Raw genomic sequence first — 20,734 nt, 5'->3', positions numbered from 1 at the left:
GACGTGACGTCGCCCTGGCTACCATTAGATAAATGTTTCTTTTCCCGCTTTTGATATCCACGTTTTGAATATTTATTCATACACAATTATGCACCCTGTATGTAAGAGAAGCTGAGTGTAAATTTATCATACCAGCGAAAATAATATTTCATTTGTTTTAATTTTCCATGCTAAATATTAAAAAAAAAGAAAAAATAATTTTGCTATACATAATTTAAATAAAAGTATTTTAGTTGAAAAGTCATTTTATGACAATGTTGCTAAGTCTCGTGCAGATTGGTCACGTTGCTTGAATTTAAGTAACCTGCGACACCGTTATTAGTTATTAATCGATGTCTACAATGACTGGTCGAGTTAGTTGCTGCAAGTCCCATTAACGGACGAATGGATCTGTTATCTTACGCTACGCGACATAAAATATTCTTTCAATTTCCAAGTGATATCGAAGTATCGTACTTTATTATATTATATGTAATATAATATTGTACTTTTTCTTTTCAACCACTTTGTCGCTTTATTTCTTATTCTTCCCCTTTATTCTATCACCTACATAAAATACCAAGAATATTAACTTGCGAGAACACTCTATTTATCGAATTAAAGTCTAAAAACTACCTAATCTACAATAGTAGTTAACCCCAAATACCAAATTCATCGCTCAAACGAAATCCATCTGACTGAGAAGAACCAGCTAGCTCTACAGCCACGTTCCCGTGTCAGTACCCCGAATAAAGTTTCACGCGATTCGATCGGATCTCGTCGCGCTGATTAGGTTGGAAAATCTGGCTGGTCTCCGGTGAACAATCTCCACGGTCAAACAGCATACCGGGTCTTCGGGTGTGTGTACCGGCATTTTGACTGTTTGGACAGGCGCGAAACTACGGTATCCCGATGTGCGGAACTCGATCGTGTACGCTCGTTCCCGGCGTTGTGTACGCGCGCAAGACCAAAGTGTACACACGTAGCTAGCCGGTCACGTCGGAACGTAGGCCAGGATTCGCTTGTGTACTCGATGCACACTGCGATGATTGCGTTCACGCACGCGTTTCACGCGCCCCGCCGCGATATTTGGTGGATCTGTTGGATGCGTGGGCGGCGATAGACAGAGCCAGAGCCCATAGCGGGACCAAAAGGGAGAGGACGTGTGTAGGCGAAAGAGAAACACAACCAGGGGGAGGTTTTCGGTGTGGAAGGGACGAGGGATGGATTCCGGGGGCTGGGAGTAATGTCTATTATCGGATTCAATATCGGTGCTCTTGGTAAGCCAGTATACAAATACCCCTATGGCACGGTAATAACAACATAGGTGCACGTGAATCCGATTCCCAGCCACGAATCCTATATGCGACGGATGGCTGCGGTCACTGCAGTCGGTGCACACCAGCCGACAGATACAAAACGAAATCTGGGTTTCGTGCTACATGCTGCTGCTGGTATCGCGTCGAAATGGGAAATGCGTGCAAGCGGGCCACTTTCAGCTGACACCGGTGATCCGCGGAGCCACGGATCCTCTCTCTGCCCTCGAGAACCGCTCCTCGATCACCGGTTTCCATCCGGTGCCGCTTCAGCAAATTTCAACGGCCGATGATATATTCGCGGCTAAAGGGAATTCGAGGATAGCTTCTACTAATTTGGTTTGTTAATTTTAGGGGAGGTTCTGCGTGAAAGATTTAAGCTACTAACGGAATGACGTTTATGGAGGAGCGTGCCATTGGCTCGTGTATGATTAATGGATGAAGAGATCGATAATATTTCTGGAGAATTTGTTGAAATAAGATAGAGTCGATTCATTTATATGAAAGTAAATGTCACATTTGTGGTACACGTATTGATTCATTCGATGGAAACGAACATCGAAATAGAATTAGATTAATTCAATTAGGTTTTCCAAGGGTTGATGCAAATTAGTGATGCACAGTATTATTTTATCATTTATTTGAATATCTCGTGACTTATGGAGGGGATATAAATACGTTATATCCAGTCTTATATCATGTTATACAATTACATTTATCTACAATGCTCACAAACTTTGATCATTTTTTTCATATTTTATTCCAAGAAAACAGTCATCTACCAATTTGATTGTTTTACAAAAACAGACTGTAATTGAGCCTAGAAATAAAAGAAAAGTACTTAAATGTTGGTTTTAGAGCTGTGGTGGAAGTGTTGCTGGCAGCAGGCGTGGACGTAAACACGAGGACGTCCGCTGGGACCGCGATGCACGAGGCGGCGCTGTGCGGCAAAATGGAAGTCGTGCGAGCGCTCCTGGACCGAGGTGTAGACCTGGGCATCCGGGACTCGCGACAGAACACGGTGCTCGATCTTCTGGGACAGTTCCCACCACACGTCACTCAGGACATCACCGCGGTGATAAAAAGTGCGTATCCGCTGCGACGCTGGTTTTTTTTCTCCCGCCTCGACGCGACATCCCGAGTAAACGAGCTGTGCAATTAACGAGACATGTCTCGGGAGAAAAAAAGCGCTTTTTCTTGCCGTTGTCAATCATTGCTTACAAGTAGGCAGCGATAAACTGGCTCCGATAAGCCTGTTCCCGTCGATTTTCAAAATATTTGCATGATCGAACTTCGCGTGACAAGATTTAACGCGATAGCACGTTAAATCTTGTTAACGATGATCCTCTGATGAAAGTTTGATATTGTTCTGTTTGCAATATCCGCGATTCCAGTTTGATTTTGTATCGTTGATCGACGATTGTTTGTTAAGCGGTAATTCGCGTTGTGTTTGGTTAATGATTAAAGCGATGGTTCTTAATTGCGTATTGATAGCGAAATTGTATTGTAAATATTGGCGACGTAAAAGGATGCGAATATAGGTTGGACAAATTACGATGAATTGGACGAAATGATTCAAGTGGTCCGTATTAGATACATATTTGTCAATTTGATATAAGGACTCTTGGCTATTATACGATATAAAATTAGATATTATACGAAAATGATTTGTTAGCGTATAACAAAGATTAGTTGGGTCATTTTGACTCATTAGTAAATTGTTTCTGTAACTCATAAAGTTTTAACTAAAGCGTACTGTAAAATGAATGAAATTCACTGATGAAACTTTGGGAACAGGGCACAGGTCTTCCTCTGGTGTGGAAAGCGACGCAGACAGCGAGAACTTGCCACCCATTCCGGTCCAGGGAAACGATTCATTGGGTAGCCCTTACGAAAACGTTCGCCCAGGGGATGATCTTTCTCCGGCGGAAGGGACATCGCCCACTCAATGGCAGTTCTATCATAAGCCTCGAGACGACGATCGTCGCGTTTCCGGCACTTCCGTTATGTCTTTGTGAGTATCCAATCTTTTTTCCCCTATTTTCACACTGGTTCGTGCCTGTCGTCGCTTTCGATGTTTCATTTTTTTTCCTGACCCTTTTACGATCGTAAAACTTTCTTGTGACTCTACATGTTATGCGTTACTGCGCTCTGCGCTTCAAGCTACGATAAGCATTGCCAATGGAACGAGTCGTCGTGTTGATTTATAGTTAAGGGCATTTAAACGATTCTCGGGTTCGGAGAATGTAAAGAGAAGAAATTGAGATGTGCATAAGGAGATTTAAAGAAGACTTGATAATATCGTAATTTTCAAGATTTATATTATATCAGATCGTTAGATAGAATATTTTATGCTTTATTGTACTTTATAATTGTTTCAATTTCAAACGAATAAGAACTATAGGAAAACGTCGAGAATTTCACTGAACAACTTCACTTGACTCAACGATAGACTTGCTCGTAAAATTATCATTTTTAAGATAACTACAACAAGAAAACGACAAACAAACGCAACTTATCTCGCGAATATTCATTCCGACAAAAAGAGATGACTAACAATAACCAACCAAGCTCCGTTCCACTGATGCGAAACACCGGCTTGTTCGATCGTGACGAGCCATCGCCATCTCCGACAAGAACGCATCGGTACACGCTATTCGCATTTTGCGTTCCATGCAACGATCTCCTCTTCCAGCGAGGAAAAGCAGCCTAGAAAAGAAAAGAAACAACCCAACAAACAAACAGAAAAAAAAAAAAGAAAAAAACCCGGAGGAAAAGAACAATTCTACTGAGCTCTACCTGTTCCCCGAGTATTTGTGTTCATCCGGCGTCATCTTGGTCGGGGAGAGAGAAAAGAATATCGCGTCGGTGCATCGGATAAGAGCGGAGAGGCCCCGGTAATATTTTCTAAAAAGGGCAGATATTTAGTATAGATGGGCGCATAGCCGTGGCTGCTTTAATATAGGAGATGTCGTGTAAACAAAAGCATAGACGTGGACCTGGGCACACGGAGTGAATGAACGAGTGGCGAGCAGCGAGTGCTCGGATGATGGTTAACAGCGTCGCTGGTATCGTTTTAGTACCGATGCTGGTTGCACCGAGCACAGGCATACGAGAAAGGAAGGAGAGGGTTAGGTTGTGAGGGTGGTCAGGAAGAGAGGACGTTGGATGGGGTAGGAGAGCAGAGGAGGAAAGGTTCTCGGACCGAAAAGGGAAGCTGAAAGTAGAGGTGGAGGAGAAGAGGTTGGAGGAGGTGGCGCGGCCGCGTGTAGCCCCAGCGCGTTAAGCACCGCTTGGCTTGGTTTAATTTTCCTGATGTAGGCAGGCGATGGTGAGTCCGACCGCCTCGTTCACCCCTGGGTCACCCCCGCCGTATACCCCATTGGTACTCTCGTTCCCACTTTCTTTCTCTTCTGCTCTCTCTCTCTCTTTCTCTCTCCTCTCTCTGTTGGTGCTACTGGCAGCTGCTAAACGCGGTTGGCCTGACTAGGCAGAGAAAGAGGACCGAGGTCGACCGAGAAACTGTCAGAGGGAAAAAGGGAGACGGCGAGTGGAGAAACGAAAGACGAGAAGAGGAGCAAGGGGAAAACGAGCGGTACCAGAGCTTTCCGCACCTCCACCGTCAATGTTTGACGTCGGCAGCCGTGGCTCGGCCGCCTCGAGATGAATCCATCACGTTAAACAATGTAAATGTTAGCCCGTCTCAGCATAAAACTAATAACCATTGCTCTCTCCCTCGTCCTATGAGCATGGCCTCCAACCGCGGTTCGCCGGCTCTTCATTCACCTCTGGCTTCGCTTGCTTCCACTCCTCTGTTCCCCTGTTCTGCCTAGCGGCGCGCCACACCGGTGTGGTCCTCCTGCTTCTCTCTTACTCGTTTCTCTGCTCGCCTCCGACCTCGCCTACGTGGCCTCATTAAAAAGTCGACACTCGCCCGCGGACGTCTCCGCTTCAACTTACGCATTGTCGAGAGGAGAGATGATGATACTCGGAGTCGTGTGCCATTCGTTAGTTTGACCAATGAACGAGCACTGGCCATTGTATCCGCGCCTCTTCGCGTCTAGTACGCTTAATTGTGGAAGATCGCCGTAACGAAGGTTTTCTGGGCGATTCTTCGATAGCATAGTTTCTTTGAGAAAATTGAAGATGGAGAAAAAGAGGCGTGTCGTATTCGTATCGAAGACGTATTTTTAAAAAGATGTTAATTAGGAAGACAAATGTCATTGATGGAAATGTTTGGCGTTATTAGCGATTTATGAATGGTGCAAGTAGATCTGAGCCTTTCTTTGGTTAAACATCCATTGAACTCAACCGAAAAACTCGAATCATAATTAAAACCTTCAAACGTGTGGTACACCTTCTTCAGAACATAATAAAGAATTAATTGAATCGTTGTATGCAACAAACATATTATTGATTTAGCTATTTGAAACATATGAACTATTTAAATAACGATATATTGACCATTTGATACAGCAATATTTTACAATTATCTCAGCTAGCCCATCAAGTTATCTTTAATGTACGTACTAACATTCAATCGTAATATTAAATTTGAAAAGATAAAAACAATCAAAAACTTCCCATACTTAATTACAATCTTCAAGTAAAGAAATATACAACGATAAAACTAATAATGTGCAATTCGAAAGAATAAAAATTCGAAAGCGACGTATTTATAAAATGGCTGTTTTGCGCTGTATTCGCTTGATCGGTGGAACGCCGGCTGCACTGCTTCGCTTTTCAGTATGCTACGATAGTGGAGTCGTTGTAAACCGCGTTCAAATCTTACGATACCGGATGGATTGCGAAATTTCAGTGAAAACGAGGAATATGGGGGACCTGTGAACGGAGTATGGAGGACCCTCCAGCAGACAGAGGACTCCGACCCCAGTTCCGTCTTCGACAGCGTCTTTATGTCCATGTCCGACACTCTGAACTCGATAAATACTCTCGAAAGTTCCGATCAAACTCCCGACGACAAACCACAAAACACTATCACCGACAGAATACCATTAGCACAGCGCGACATCACACGGTAATGACATGCAAACGTTCTCCAGCACAATGCTAGCGCTTTCGATTCTCCTGCACTGAAATCGATTCTCTATTCGATTGTCTGTCGAAGATACACTGCGGTGAATTTTACGACGCTGCAACCTGTTGCGTTTTTGTAATTCATATTGGATATTCGTGACGCGTAAATAGGCAAAGTATAGGGAAAATTGGAATTGGAAAATCTTGGAAAAGTTGTTGTGGAGAGTGATAAACTTATTGTATGTTTGCTTGGAAATTGATCTCATGGTGATGGGTTTTTCGTAATTTTACAGCGTTATGTGTATTTTCTGGATTATTTGCTGTTTGATTTTAAATATAATTAATTTAGTTTAATGTTTGAATTTCATATTAAATATGAAGTTCAAAGCATCGATAAAAACATGTTCACGCGTAAATCTCTAAAGAGTAGAATAATTTCCAAACGAATTAACATATAAATAATGCTGTTTTCAATTGTATCTAATCAAACTGCACCATACAACAAGAATCATAAGAATCATCTTCTATCATCGAGAAATTAAACAAAATCTTCATCGTCAAATATTTCATAATCCAAAGAACAGTCCTTTAAATCCATAATATATTACAGTGTCAATCGTCCAAAGCGCTACTGCATGATATTTATCCTAATTTACTTTGTCATCATACACGAACAAACAAACAAAGAACGAAACAAATTAAAAAACAAAAAGTGAATTTGTTCGATGAAGTAAACCATTAGCAATTCCAAGTTAATGGTGAGTTGGTCCCGCTGAGACGTTGAGTTTGGTTGCGCAGGGGTTCCGACAACGGATTGTACCAAACGCCACCGGTACCTCGTGGAACAATGGAGGGTAGCTTCGTGTCGGAGGATCTGTCCTTGACATTACCCACGGGATACGGGGGTGGCAGGGAGTCGGATCAATTGAGCGTTTCCTCGTCCTCGAGCGTCGGTGGACCGAGCCCACGGGACCGGCGTTGTTTGCCCAACGATTCCAGCGCTGCCGGGATTTACTTGCCAATGGCACCCTTGTCCAGTTCTCTTCACAGCCCCGCCTCCAACAGTAAAGTCTCGGTAAGAATACCCCGATTCCCCTTTTCGTCTCGACATCTCGTCTATGACTCGGCGAAGAGTTGTACTATGTCGCAAAAAGTATACTCGTTCGAAGCGAAATCTTTCATTCTAGTAACTGATCCGACGTATTGTGTCTTTGTTGATGAAATGTACGAAGTATTTAATAACATTTTTACTTTCATTTTTGGTGATATTATTGGTATTCTTGATGATATATATATATATATATATATATATATATATATATACAAGATGTAAGCAAAATAGGTGATATTGAACTTTGGTATTGTATTTTGTTTTTAACTTTGATGTGGTTCTTTAATTTTTATGTGCAAATCTTAATCTTTGTTAAACAACCTAGAAGATTCTAAATGGTTTAAGAAAAACTGTAACATATATTTAAGAAAGAGATTCTTCCTCAGATATAAGAAATTTTGTTGTTTGCATTGGAATTTCGTAAGAGTAACGATCACGTCTGAAGATTACAGGAGCAAAAATAAGATAAGACTATTTCCGTTGGTTTTCTGATTTTTGTGTTACGTGATAGTCAAGGGTCAGTATTTTATTTGAAAAGGGAAAGAACTTGTCAGTTTAGAGATATAAGCTTCATAAGAATAAATATGAGAATTCTTTGCCTATCGAACTTTCAGGCAGAGATTAATTTATCATAATATACGCTATTATTCTATCTCAAATACTACAATTACTTATTTCTAATTAAAAAAAGAATAATTGTTTGGAGAAGGAGAAATGAACGTATCTTTAGTAGAACACGATACCAAAGTCGCTTATTTTCATTATATCCTGTATAAATAATTTTATAATAAAATTGTTGTTGTACTATACGTAATGGTATTACGTAACTTACGTAGATTTAAAAATTATGTAAATCAGTATCAATTTCTTATGCTTCCATTGCCATGTCGTATTATGAAATTGTATCGTATTTGGAATTTTTATAAGCTTCATATTGACATTTTCTTGTTTTCCTTCCCTTTCTTTAAATACCGGTCGATTGTTAATTTCAAGCAGAATCTCAATTTGTACAGTGAATTGTTTTTTTCTCAAGCATCCTTCTTCCCTATTTTTTTCCCACTTGTTCGAGATTGAAGCTTTTTTTACTGAGCGAAGAACCGGCAATGAATCATCTCTGCGTCTTACAGTTCGTTAACGTGGACAAATTGATCGCAAGTTAATTGGCCCGGCATGACAGCTTGACGCTGGCTACACATTTTTCCTTCGAACGAGGTTACTTCGCGAAAAAAAATGCCTATCGAATATTACTTTCGAAAGATATGCGAACGATTGTTATTAATCGAACTTCATTAACATTGAACTGTTTTTATAGATGGAGAAGGCTCCATTTTCATTGTTGTTAATCGCAATTCTTAATTGATACTGTATTCTTTATTTCCGTATTTTGCGTCAGTTGTTGTCTAAGTGCCAATATTTTATATTTAACTAAGATATAGTTATCAATATTATCAGTTAAGATTTAAGTAGCTACTATATCTAAATTGCGGTCAAAAACTATTCTTTTAGAGCTACTTTAATATTTCGTTGTTTTGGAATATATCAAACTTGTATTTAATCTATCTAACTGATTATTTATTCTCCACATACGATAATTACTATTTCTCCATAACATCGTCTGATTCATGCTGTCTGCATCCTCTGACTGTTCTCTAATTCATCAAATTCTCCAATACATATTTTTATAAACGTTATTTAAACAGGCAATTAGACACAACAAGACTGAAATATGCAGAATTTTACATTTGTCTCGTTCTACTACAATTTTCCAACTTTCGTTCAAAATTTCCTGAAACATCTATTTTCTCAGCGCGAAATATATTAACAGGTCCTCAAGCGTAAAATTAGTAGCAATGTATCTTATTCCAGCCAACTCCACCGAAAAAGCCACCCAGACGCAATCTCTCCGTCTCACCGACGCACTTGCAGACCCAGATGTCTTTATCAGCGGACTGTTCTCTGGGCCCGAGCAACTACGAGTATTTATTCATGGCGCGCAGCGGCGCCCGCAGCCATATCGACTTGGAGCAGTTACAAAAACGCCGTGAACAATTGCGTCACGTGACCAGAAGCGTGGACCAATACGTGGAAATGAAGTCTCGCGTGCCGGATGGCGAAGAAAGACGCGAAACTAACGTAGAACCGGTTGCCATAACTTCCATCTACGAGAACAGACCGATCAAGACGTTGAACCCTCGACGAAAATTACGTAGACACGCGTTCGAGAATTATGAACCGGAGAGTAGCCCTTGCGCAGACAAATCGCCGTGCAGCGAGACCGATTCGTTCGTCCAGGAACCGATGTTCGTGTCGAACGCGTTCCTCACGCTCAAGTCTTCCCAGGAGAGTCTTCTGGACGACAAGCGCGACGCTATCGACGAGCATTCTACGCCAGAAGGTCGCGAAGCAACTGACAAGCGCCTGAAACGAGTACAAATGATGCTGCCCACCAGTCCAACGCACTATGTTCAGCCACCGACGCCTGATCATCCGCCACCTTCTGCAATGCAGGCTGAGAAGTCGATTCACGAAAGGATTCGTCCTTTGAGTCAGGTGAGTTGGACTTATTTCGTAGACTTATTGGTGGGTGATTTTGGGTGGTTTGCTTCTGTTGGTTTAACTTTCAAGCTTCTCATTTGGAGGCTTTGGTCGGTTTGTCGCTTATGTTTATGTACTGCAGAGTCAAAAAGAAGCGAAGAGAATACTCTCTTTCCTTGTTCACTGTCACACGATGAGGTCTCATTTGTAGATGCGACGTTCTTGGTTAAAAGTTTACGATTGTGTTGGATCTATCGGAAATAACCAATTAGACCCACTTTCCTTCGAAGGCGCTTCTTTCTAGCTCTGTGCAGTATTTGTGTGACGTGCGAATTTTTGGTGAGGTGGAATTCTTGGTAAGTAACTTTTGCCATTAGCAAATTAGCAAACATCGTTCGTAGCCTAAAGGTTCTCATAAACACAATGTCAAGATTAATATCAAACATTAGCCTTACCAAAGCTAATCTAACGTCCAATGTAAAAACCCGTAAAAGATGCAGAATTCGCGTATCTACGTTATTACATTTATCAAACCATTTCGATCACGCCAACTCTCACGAAACATTCCTAGAATTATCGATCCATAACATCTCAAAAACCCACGTTATCTGCCAAGCCTTTGCCTCAACAGCGATACATTTATCTCTGGAATCGCATGCAAATCGCAGTCTCCCAGTAGATCTTAAGCGGCTGACGCGGTACAAACGTCTTCGCGATTCGCCACACGATCTCCACTGGAGCGTGCGTTCGCGGGCGTTCAATCTTGCATCCTTGGCTGCGACTAAGGACTGGCGCGTGTATGTACCTTGTAACACATGTCGGGATGTCAAACGTAGCCAACGTATCTGGTCGCGAAAGTACTGGTCCGCAATGCTGGTCTCGTAAACGGTAGCATATTTAAAATCATTTATCATTCATCGAGACAGACGAATAACGATGTCACAGCGATTGCATCGTGTCAATTGTTGGAAGGATATCGTGAAAAATACCGCTCAGTAAGTGTTCTTAAGATCGAGAGACGGTCCTGGAACGTGGACAGTAGATAAGCAGTTGGCAGGACGCTTTATAGCAGGTTACGTTTAATATACAAGCCGTGTTTGATCTGTGATGCGATTTGCAAGGAGGCCGACTTCTCTGTCGCTCTATGCTGCCTGTATCGCTCGTTTCTCGCCGTTTGCCGCGTCATCCTGTGATCGTTCTGCTGTGAGACTGACTACGTTCGCTTCCCATCCGCCGCGAATGGATATCCACACAACATCCACCGTGTGCCTCTATTTCTCCCTCGTTTCTCATCTATCTCGTACCCTCTGCAGGTGCGCCATCTCGTGATTCGAACCATCGTATTTTCTGTGTAGCACACGCGTCCTCTCTTCCCATACCATCTACCAACTATGTGTTCCTTGCATCCTTCTTCAGCACCCACTCCAATTCGCTCTCGCTACCCCAACGCCTGTCCTTTCTCGCTAGTTCCTTTCCGCTGACTGCTATGTGCGTTCGCAATCCGTGTCTTTCAGCGGTTATACATGCTTCACGAAATATCGTACAGTGAATATATCCTTCAGCGAAAGGAGCCGGATGAAGGCAAGACGCTTTGGCTGCCGGCATGTACGGTTACCTCCGCTTCAAGGATATCGAGTAGTTAGTGCTTCAGGATCTTCACGGATACGATGTCGCGTATGGTTTTTACCAGATTTTCTCCTCTCTGTCGTGTGTGTACAGACGCCTGGTTCTTTCCGTGGATCGATTCGAGGAACATTTGGATAAGTAATCAGTTATATCGACAAGCGTAGGTATATTTAAGATACGTAAGTTTGTTAAGGTTCTGTTGAATTGTTTAAGAGTTTATTGTAAAAGTTAGACTCGAGTTTAGGATTACAAGTTGCTCTGGTGCGTATAAAGGTATTAATATAAATAAAGGAAGAGGAATAAGTATTTAAACTTCAACTGGTATTATTAAGCTATAAGCGATTTGCAGTTTTAGTAAATTACCTATGTTTAGAGTACTACGTGTCAATTTGCATTTTTTCTATGGTTTAGTGCTATATTTATATATGAAATAGGTATAAATCAATCTTATAGATTGTAAAATTAGATGACCTAAGTCAAACGAGTGATCATCTATTATATAACAATATTAATCAAGAGTTAAGTATTACCAGGATCAATTTGGTAAAAGGAAAATGGGATATTTTTTAGCACTCTCTCTCTCTTTTAAGAGAAATTATTCTAGATAATTTTATGATTTGTTAAGATACATTTACGTTATAAAAAATATTTTTTTTGTAGATATGTATAAAACGTGAGAAAATAAAGACTTTGTTGGAGAATTTATTTGTAGATCCATTTGTAGAACTAAATATAAGAAAAGGGGTTAGGGGCTTGGATTAGGTTACATGCGAAACGGGGAAACGAAGTTACAATGTGCAATTTCGTTGAACGAGATGTCTGTATGTGTATAGATCTGGCAATCTAGCGGGACGGTAATTGGCAAGTCACGGAGTCGCGACTGGCGATAACGAGTCAACCTCGATTTCGATTGACGCTCGTAAATCTCATCAACCCGGACGAGACACAGCCGATGTTTCGGCACAATTTACTCGTCTCCTCGAGCGGTATAGTGGTAAAGGTACCTTGGTTATACAGGAAACAGAAACTGTCTAGTGCATGTAATGTTTACTCGGTTTCGTATTCCTTTAATGATCAATCCATGGCGAAAGAAATTGGTCACTCGAAGATCAAATTTTTACTCACTTTATGTATCGGATCTTCTCTTTTCCAATAAGGGAAAATACATTATATCGACGATTTAAAGGTTCTTTACGTTAAAACATCTTTAAAATAAATAAATAAAAGTGAATAAAATGAAAGTACAATAAAAAATCGACCACGTGAAGGTCGTCCACAAACGAACATACCAGTGTTTTAAGAGTTAACATTTCCTATAAATAACACCTCTAAAAAAGAGAAAAAGTGTGTAAAAAAATGGATCGCGTCAAAGTCGTTCGCAAACGAAAATCTCAACGATTTGTTAAAATCGTACATCGAAATAAACCTTTAAAATAAAAATATGAAATAAATAAGAAATAAAAGGAATATATAAAGTCGGACTTCGTTGGACTTGTTCACGAACGAATGTCAACGATTCGAAGATTAAAATTGCCTACACCGGAATTTAACTAAATAAAAGATAGAAGAGATAAAAAGAACGTAAAATATATGGGCTACGTCAAAGTTGTTCAGGAACGAATGTCAGCGATCTTTTCGGTGTGAATCAATGGCATATCGAGTCGAGGAGGAATCATGGAAAAGAGGAAGCGTGTGGCGGCGCGCCTGAAGCTTGGCGAAGGAAGAGAAGGAGGTGGAGGAACTGCTCACGGATGGTTGCTTCACACCCGTCAACTTCCGCGGATCCAGCAGAGCGGCAGAATGCAAGACGCCGACACCCTTTGAATAATGAAGCCCTCAGCTTCTATGCCTGTCTGACTTCTCCTCGCGAACGCTCGTTCTCTCCTTGCGTCATGACGACGACGAGAAATCTACGAATTTGTAGCGACGCTTTCCGCATGTATACCATGCGTACACCGCGAGATGCGACCGCCCGTGTCTGTCTGCTTGCCTGTCTGTCTGTCTGACCGTCTGTCGTCTCTGCTGGCGTCAAATTTTAATTGCGTTAAAACGGCGATCCATGACGCGAGGGAATCTTATCTCGTTCGCGCTTACCACCTTTGAGTTTCTTTATGGATGAACTGCTCGCGATACGTGCACCTTCTTCATGGTAAAACTATTTCTCTCAAGAGTTTGTATTTACATCTGTATTTACAGTATATCGTGGCAGTATTTGCACGTTTGGTTGCTGTAAAAATATCTTACGTCTGTATTATTTGTATTACATTTATTATTATTATTATTTATGAAATATAACAGACATGATTACGATATTTAAAGATTGAAACAAATTTGAGGGTGAACGTAGAGGATACAAAGTATTTATCGCAATCAAAAGGTATTGGAACAATCAATTATCAATCGTTTATATTAATAAATCTCAATATTGTATTCAACAAGACCATCTTAAGCACTGTTTGTAATATGTAAACGATGATTAGTATTTTTAGTTGATATTTCAGTTTTTCCAAAAAGGGAAAGAAACGCTCCATTGAAGATGTAAAAACAGAGTTTTTTTATGTGTATATTTTGTAATACAGTTTTATTTCAACAGTTTTCGCTGGACCAAGTTCCCCACTAATTTGAAAGTTATAAAATTGGACGACATATTTACACGAACTCGATGACTTTTATTATTGTTATAACATTCAACATTTATTCAGAGCGTTAATTCGGGGCAAATGACGACGATATATTTTTGATTCGGTAAATCGAAATTTTAATAACCGTACACGTGTGGCAATGGTTTAAATTACGGGTCGAAGCTTTATGGATACAAATACATCCCTGGCGAGATTTATTTACCCGATTCATATTTTATAACGTTTATTGTGTATAATCGTATCAAGTGATCCGTCCCAATAGATTTCTATCGGATTGGAATCGTTTTTTATTTGGTCTGCATCAGCATGTTTTCGACGCGTGTGCAACGCTCAGAGATGAATCTGGGCACCTGCTCGTAAACGTTACCGCACGAAATGTCATTTCTAATCCTTTTTTTTTTTTTTTTTTTTTTTTTAGTAATTCAAGTCTGTATTACTAGTAAAAAAAGCGGGCGTGCTTGGAAATAGGCGGAAAAATTGGAAAAACTAAATATAATCTAAATATTTGACAATCACGTTTTTACCATAAATAGTTAACTTTCGGTGTATATATTATTAAATTTCAATTGTATGGAGCAATTTCCCTATTCAACGCTTTTATGTAAATATTAAACAAACAAAAAAAAAAAGAAGAAATTAAACTACTTGGATAAACCAGTTTGTCAGAATTATTTGGTTAGAACTAAACTGTTTTTTTTTTAAACTGAAATCTTAATGAGAAGTGATTATTCATTTGCTCAAAGTATTTTTCTTACGTTATAGTTTTAGATTTCCGCTTACTTTATTATTTAAAGTATTAAATTACAAAATGCGGAAGAATGGAACATCAACGATCTTGTAATCTTATAATAAATGTAACATTTGCTCCAAAAGTAACAAGAAGCTATAAATAATAAAACGACGTATTTCGATCTCTTAATACAATATCAATTCCTAATTGCATTTGGATATCTTGGATAAACATCCGTAGACTATTTTATCCATATGATTGTCCACATTCTAAAACCAAAAGAAATTGGATAAACTACTAAACTCAGAAGTTGTAAAAATATTAATATCGGACACCCAATAAAATCCGGCCATCGATTAAAATGTGTCCGTAATGGATTTCATCAGGAGTCATCTTTGAAGAAAAAAAGAGGAAAAACAGCAATGAAAAATGCATATACCTGGGTGTTATTTGTTGGCAGGTATACAAACGGCGGTCCCGCGACATGGAAACGGAAACCGACGAGGATTTATTGCAGTTTCCGGCCGGCGGCTCCCTGGACGCTAGCAGCGGATCGTTATCGAGCGTTTCTCTGTCCGACAAGAGCATGTCGACGGACAATGTCGAGGAATACTTCGGGGATGTGCCGTTCGCAGGTAAACAGCATCGCACGCTTGGCTGCACCGCATGACGCTTCTTTCTGCCCACGTGTACATGCATAATCGTTGTGTTACGTCTTTGTTTCTTCTTATTTTGACCGTCTGCCTGACGATGATCGCCATTCCGGCAATCGTCATCCCCGGGGGAAACTAGTGAAATATCACTAACCAATATATAAATATATACATACATATAAATATATAAACACAAAAACCATCGAAATGCGTATTTCGATTCACGAAAGTTAGTAGCTCATTGGCTCTCCTGCAGAATAATTCAATAATTAATCCTCCATAAACAAGCTGATCTTTTATATCCAATTCTTTTAGCGTTGTACACGGACTTATGAAAAATTTGAAATTACAGTCAGTTTTTCAGTGCAAAATGTTCAACCGTAGTATGGGCAATCTTCGGTTACTTGGATATACTTCTCTATTTTATTATTTCAATAATTTTCTACCTTCCAGCAAAGGTATTATAAAATGCTGCATATCTCCATTCTTTGGTTATTTCTATGCAAAAATGTCGAAATTTATGGGAAAGTTTTAAGTTGATTAATCACAATATTTTGATCGTCTACGTAAGAGTTAAAGGATATTTGAAAAAAATAAGGCTTAGAAGGGAAATATCGCTGAGAGCACAAGCGAACCAGCTTGTCTACGAAGGGTTAATGACATCAGCGAGTCGACAAACAAGTTTAGATTAGATTTAGATTATTGATTACTTTGTTCGCGTTGCACAAAGCAATTTTTATAATTTTAACTTATAAAATTCATATAAAATGGAACTTTATCTATTTTATTATCAAATTTGTCATTGCGATGCAAGAGAATCTATTAACATTAATAATTTACATTTATAACTTGTAGCTTGTAAAGTTTCGCTGATAATATTAGCTTAATTGCGTAAGAGAGTCATGACGATGATTTTCGTACGAAATATTTTGTAACATTTGATTCGTCGAAACGTTCTACGTATCAGAACAACATCGTTCGCGATTGTTGTTTCACGTCGATGGATCGATTATATTTACATCGTGCTTTTGTTTCTACGATTTCGTGTACTGTAGGTGGAACAACAACAGGACTTTTCGACTGTCATGGCTTTTTTTCTTTTAATATAACATGGCGATCCGAAAGGTTCAATCTTTAGTATTATACCAGTTTTGTGAGCCACCAATTGTATAGTTTTTACCTTTCTCCGTCTTTCTTTCCATTTCCTTTTTTTCTGGCTCGTATTTTTGCATTGTCGCGAATATATGGTTGTCGTATTTTCGTATTTTATACCGGTTTATCGAACGCTGAGCCAATATTTCCATTTGGTGGTTGTTTGCGATGCGCCGGGAACACGATGACGTCACCCTGAGTAAATGTGTCAACGTGTAAAGATACACCGTGAAAGAAGATTTGTATCCACGCGTAGAGATATATCGTTTACGTAAATATTTCGAAACGTTCGCAAGAAAATCGATCGTTCCGATTTTGATTTCAATTCTTGAATCACGATGAGATTTCTTTTGAAAATTCGTTTCTCGACTTACGATTTTTGTAACTTCTCCGTCTCAAACACGGTTACACGATGATTCCAGAGTCATTGTAACACTTTTGTTGCTATCAGAATTTCATTTTTCCTTCTCGGGAGAGATTTACTCTTTTTTTTCTTTTTTTTTTTAACCGGGATATTACTACATCGACTGAGTATAATCGTGTTCAATAATCTTCTCTTAAATGTGAAGATGCAACAACAATGATCTTCAATGAAAAGAGAAACGCAATAGTTGCAGTATTATTAGTACCAGTATTATTGAAGCAATTAACAAAACGCAGAGCTTGTTAGTAGCAGTGAAAATGTCAAACGTCCGTATTACTAAATGTACATACCTAATCTATAAATGTATTGCTAAACCCACATTACCCTCTCCCAATTAACAAACTAAAATGCAAATTAATAATAATAATAATAATAATAATATTTAAGAACGAACCTTCCGGATCCCATGGCAAAAAGGGACAAACAGATTTCGACTAAGCCGGGGGAAGAAAGATAGGCAAAGAGTTATAGAAGGCGAAGGTTTCACGGGTCACAGAATGCCGTAAAGCACGTACAGCCCGTCGCTCTCGACTTCTGAAAAAACATAAATGAACGTGCTTTAGTATTAAGAGCTCGATCCTCAACAAGGACGAAAAAAAAGAAATAAGAAAGAACAAAGATATAGGAAGGAAGGAAAATACCACTTTATAACGAGACTGCTACTAACTTCGATTGAAATACTCGAACGGGGTGCTGAAGATATATAGAAATCTCTTTGGGCGAGGATAAAACGCGTGAAGCGAAGGAATTAATTCCGTCGACTACAGGTTTCGATATTTTAAATAAAACGAGACAAAAAATGTGTCGCTGGACGAAGTAATCATGATAAATATAACCAGTATCCGCGTTAAATGTTTTTTTTGTACAGCGGTTTCGCGCAGATTATTTCCGCGAGACGAATCAGCAGCCGATACCGGAAGTCGTCATCCTTTCCGGCCGCTAGACGTTCGCCCACGGTGGACAAGAAACGCGATCGATAACGTAGAAAGTGCTAGACACGCTCTTGCAATGTGCTACGTACGATTAGTATTCGAATAGTTCCTTAGATTATTTTACATTTGTTCGTTTACTGTGATGTATACACGGGTATATAGAGGGTGTCGCGAGAGAAGATTGCAGAATTTGGAAGCGTGCTAAATATATCGTAATGGGATGGAAATGTTTCGTATTAGGTATAGAAAAAACGACAGGAGATTTTTTTGATTTAGTATGATTAGATTATTGAACTTTTATTGCGTTTAATAGAATTAAGAAGAACTATCGAGGAGGGAAAGAACGTTTATTTGTTTGTTTCCTTTTTCATAGAGTATTTCTTAGGAAATGTATTATTATGAGTTTGGGTAATTTTGAAACGTAGTTTTAATACGTAGTTCATAGTTACGTTTGTTTCACTATTTAGTTTTTATTATTATTATGTTTGGTCGAGTATTTTGTTTTCCTTTATTAGTTATGTAAAATATGTTTTACGTAGCATCCTTTCAGTTTTGTTGAAATTAGCGGATTAGCTTTTTCATCGAAATAGAACGTCGCATTTTGCTTTGACAGAGTTTGAGGACACTGTTGTGTTCTCTGAAGCAAGGTTCGTAACGTAAGATGTAGTTTTACGTAATTTTTATTCTAATTACACAAATAAAAGACAGCGTGTTACTGTATCAACGACTGTCGATATTTATAACGTTCGAAACAATCGCTATGAATAATCACTACCAAATCACTATGATTCTTATTATAAGCCAGAACTCGACGAGTTTTATGTGTGCCAATAAATATGAAAAACTCTTTTTATTTACATTTAAAGAAGAAGAAGTTCCTTTTTCATATTATTTTACGATGGTAATTTTTTTTTTGTTTTAGGAAGTAGCATAACATTTTTTAATGTTTTCTAAAAGAATACATTCTGTAAACCTTCGTTTCTTACTACTACCCTCTATATACAAACCGTTGTGCGTATTATGTATATGACATATTTGTAAAAAACATTTATAGAGGTTATTATGTCGAATGTTTTATTGATTGTTTTTTTCAATAGAGTATACGTTACACATCCTATACATTTATCGAAATACATCGGTGTTACTGTTATGTAAATACCCTTCTCGGACGGATTCCGATGTATTAGAAAGATACGAATCTTTAATCGTAAAATTGTAGTTCAGTACTTTCAATCGTAGTTATACATTATGCTATAAATCGTACGTATACTCTGTAGTGGCTATTTGTCGTTTTTCTTTCACCTTTTAATTGCACACTGTAACAAAGTACATACTTTAATGAGAGTAAAGTTAGAACGACGAATCGAATTCACTTGAGATATGTGCAACAGCGATGAAAGATATCGTTCGAAGTATCGGAAAGAGGTTTTAAGCCTGAAAACGTTAGTGGAATTTCAATTCCTTTATGTGAAAGAGAAATATCGTCGTTGTAGATCGTAAAGTTTATACCTAAGTGAAAGTATTTCATCGACATATGGGCGCTGTGATGGGTGCAATTGGCGATATCAGAGAACTTGTCACATTCGTTGGTTAGAAAGTCGTGGATAGATTTCTTCCCGATGTTTCTTTTTTGTTCCTTTTCGACGTTGGTGCTAGATGTTTTTTTCTTAGCGTAAGCATACGATATACTGCCGAGTTTCGAAAGTCAAATTAATATTTGAACGTCCATAGATAAATATTTTTCCATTACTAATTAATGAAAAAAACAAGCCAATCAATTAGCAATTTACTGCCACGCATCAAATGCAAAGAATATTAAGTGACGAATTTTTAGTAACAAAGATATCGAAGTAAGAGAGGCTCGATATTTTTCTGTATAGTTATTATACTCGTCGAGAATGAAAATTACCCACGACTTCTAAAGACGCTCCATATATTGTCGAGACTCGTAGGTTAAGCACTTTGATTTGTTACACAGAATTCTATTTCCTGGTATATAAGTACATAGTTTATTTTGTGATTGTTTTTCATATTTTATTTTATGTTAAATATGCTTTCGTCTAGTTATTGTAATCGCTCAATGAGTATTCACGAGTAACAGAGAGAGAGAAGTACATATATATATATATATATATACATATTCTTAGTTAGATATAAAAACCTAGGCGTAGGGTGGTACTACACTTAGAAAAGTATAACCTAAATATGCGATTATAGTGCGTTATATCGATATCGTTGGTGTGCTATAATAAACGTTATGCTGCTGTGTAATGCGATGTCTTGAATTATTTTTTTGTCGCTTTCGTACGTCCACCGAGCTTTCGTCACTTATCTCTTCTTGGTCCCTATTATCTCTCTTCGCCGCGCCCAATCCCGTTGATGAGCTTGCTTTTCCGGCTCGTTGTCGTTTCCACCTCGTGAAAATGCCTTGTTCTTTAACGTTAATCGAGTTACGCTTTGATTAAAATTCGAGTCGACTATCTCGCGAAACAATGTCGCGACTAAGTGTTCCGTGACAAGTGAAATTATCTTCGTTCAAGTTTTCGTTTCTCTTAACGAACAAATTTTGATTGATGAAAAGGAAAAGTGAGCAAATA

At 39.0% G+C, this 20,734-nt stretch overlaps 1 protein-coding gene across 2 annotated transcripts in view; it reads left to right on the top strand.

The window, feature by feature from the left end:
- The window catches only part of LOC117234346 (ankyrin repeat and SAM domain-containing protein 1A-like), a 76,551-nt gene that overhangs the window by 20,299 nt on the left and 35,518 nt on the right, over positions 1-20,734 (top strand). For both annotated transcript variants that reach the window (XM_033495452.1, XM_033495453.1), the window contains 5 exons: positions 2,154-2,380; positions 3,093-3,309; positions 7,131-7,407; positions 9,310-9,993; positions 15,437-15,611. In XM_033495452.1, coding sequence (XP_033351343.1) covers positions 2,154-2,380; positions 3,093-3,309; positions 7,131-7,407; positions 9,310-9,993; positions 15,437-15,611 — 1,580 coding nt within the window. The remainder of the gene's footprint in view (positions 1-2,153; positions 2,381-3,092; positions 3,310-7,130; positions 7,408-9,309; positions 9,994-15,436; positions 15,612-20,734) is intronic.

Source organism: Bombus vosnesenskii, unplaced genomic scaffold (assembly GCF_011952255.1).
Source record: "Bombus vosnesenskii isolate JDL3184/JDL3185 unplaced genomic scaffold, Bvos_JDL3184-5_v1.1 scf7180000013304, whole genome shotgun sequence".
NCBI lineage: Eukaryota > Metazoa > Arthropoda > Insecta > Hymenoptera > Apidae > Bombus > Bombus vosnesenskii.
Note: the sequence above shows the minus strand (reverse complement) of the source record. Positions and strands in the feature narration are given on the sequence as shown.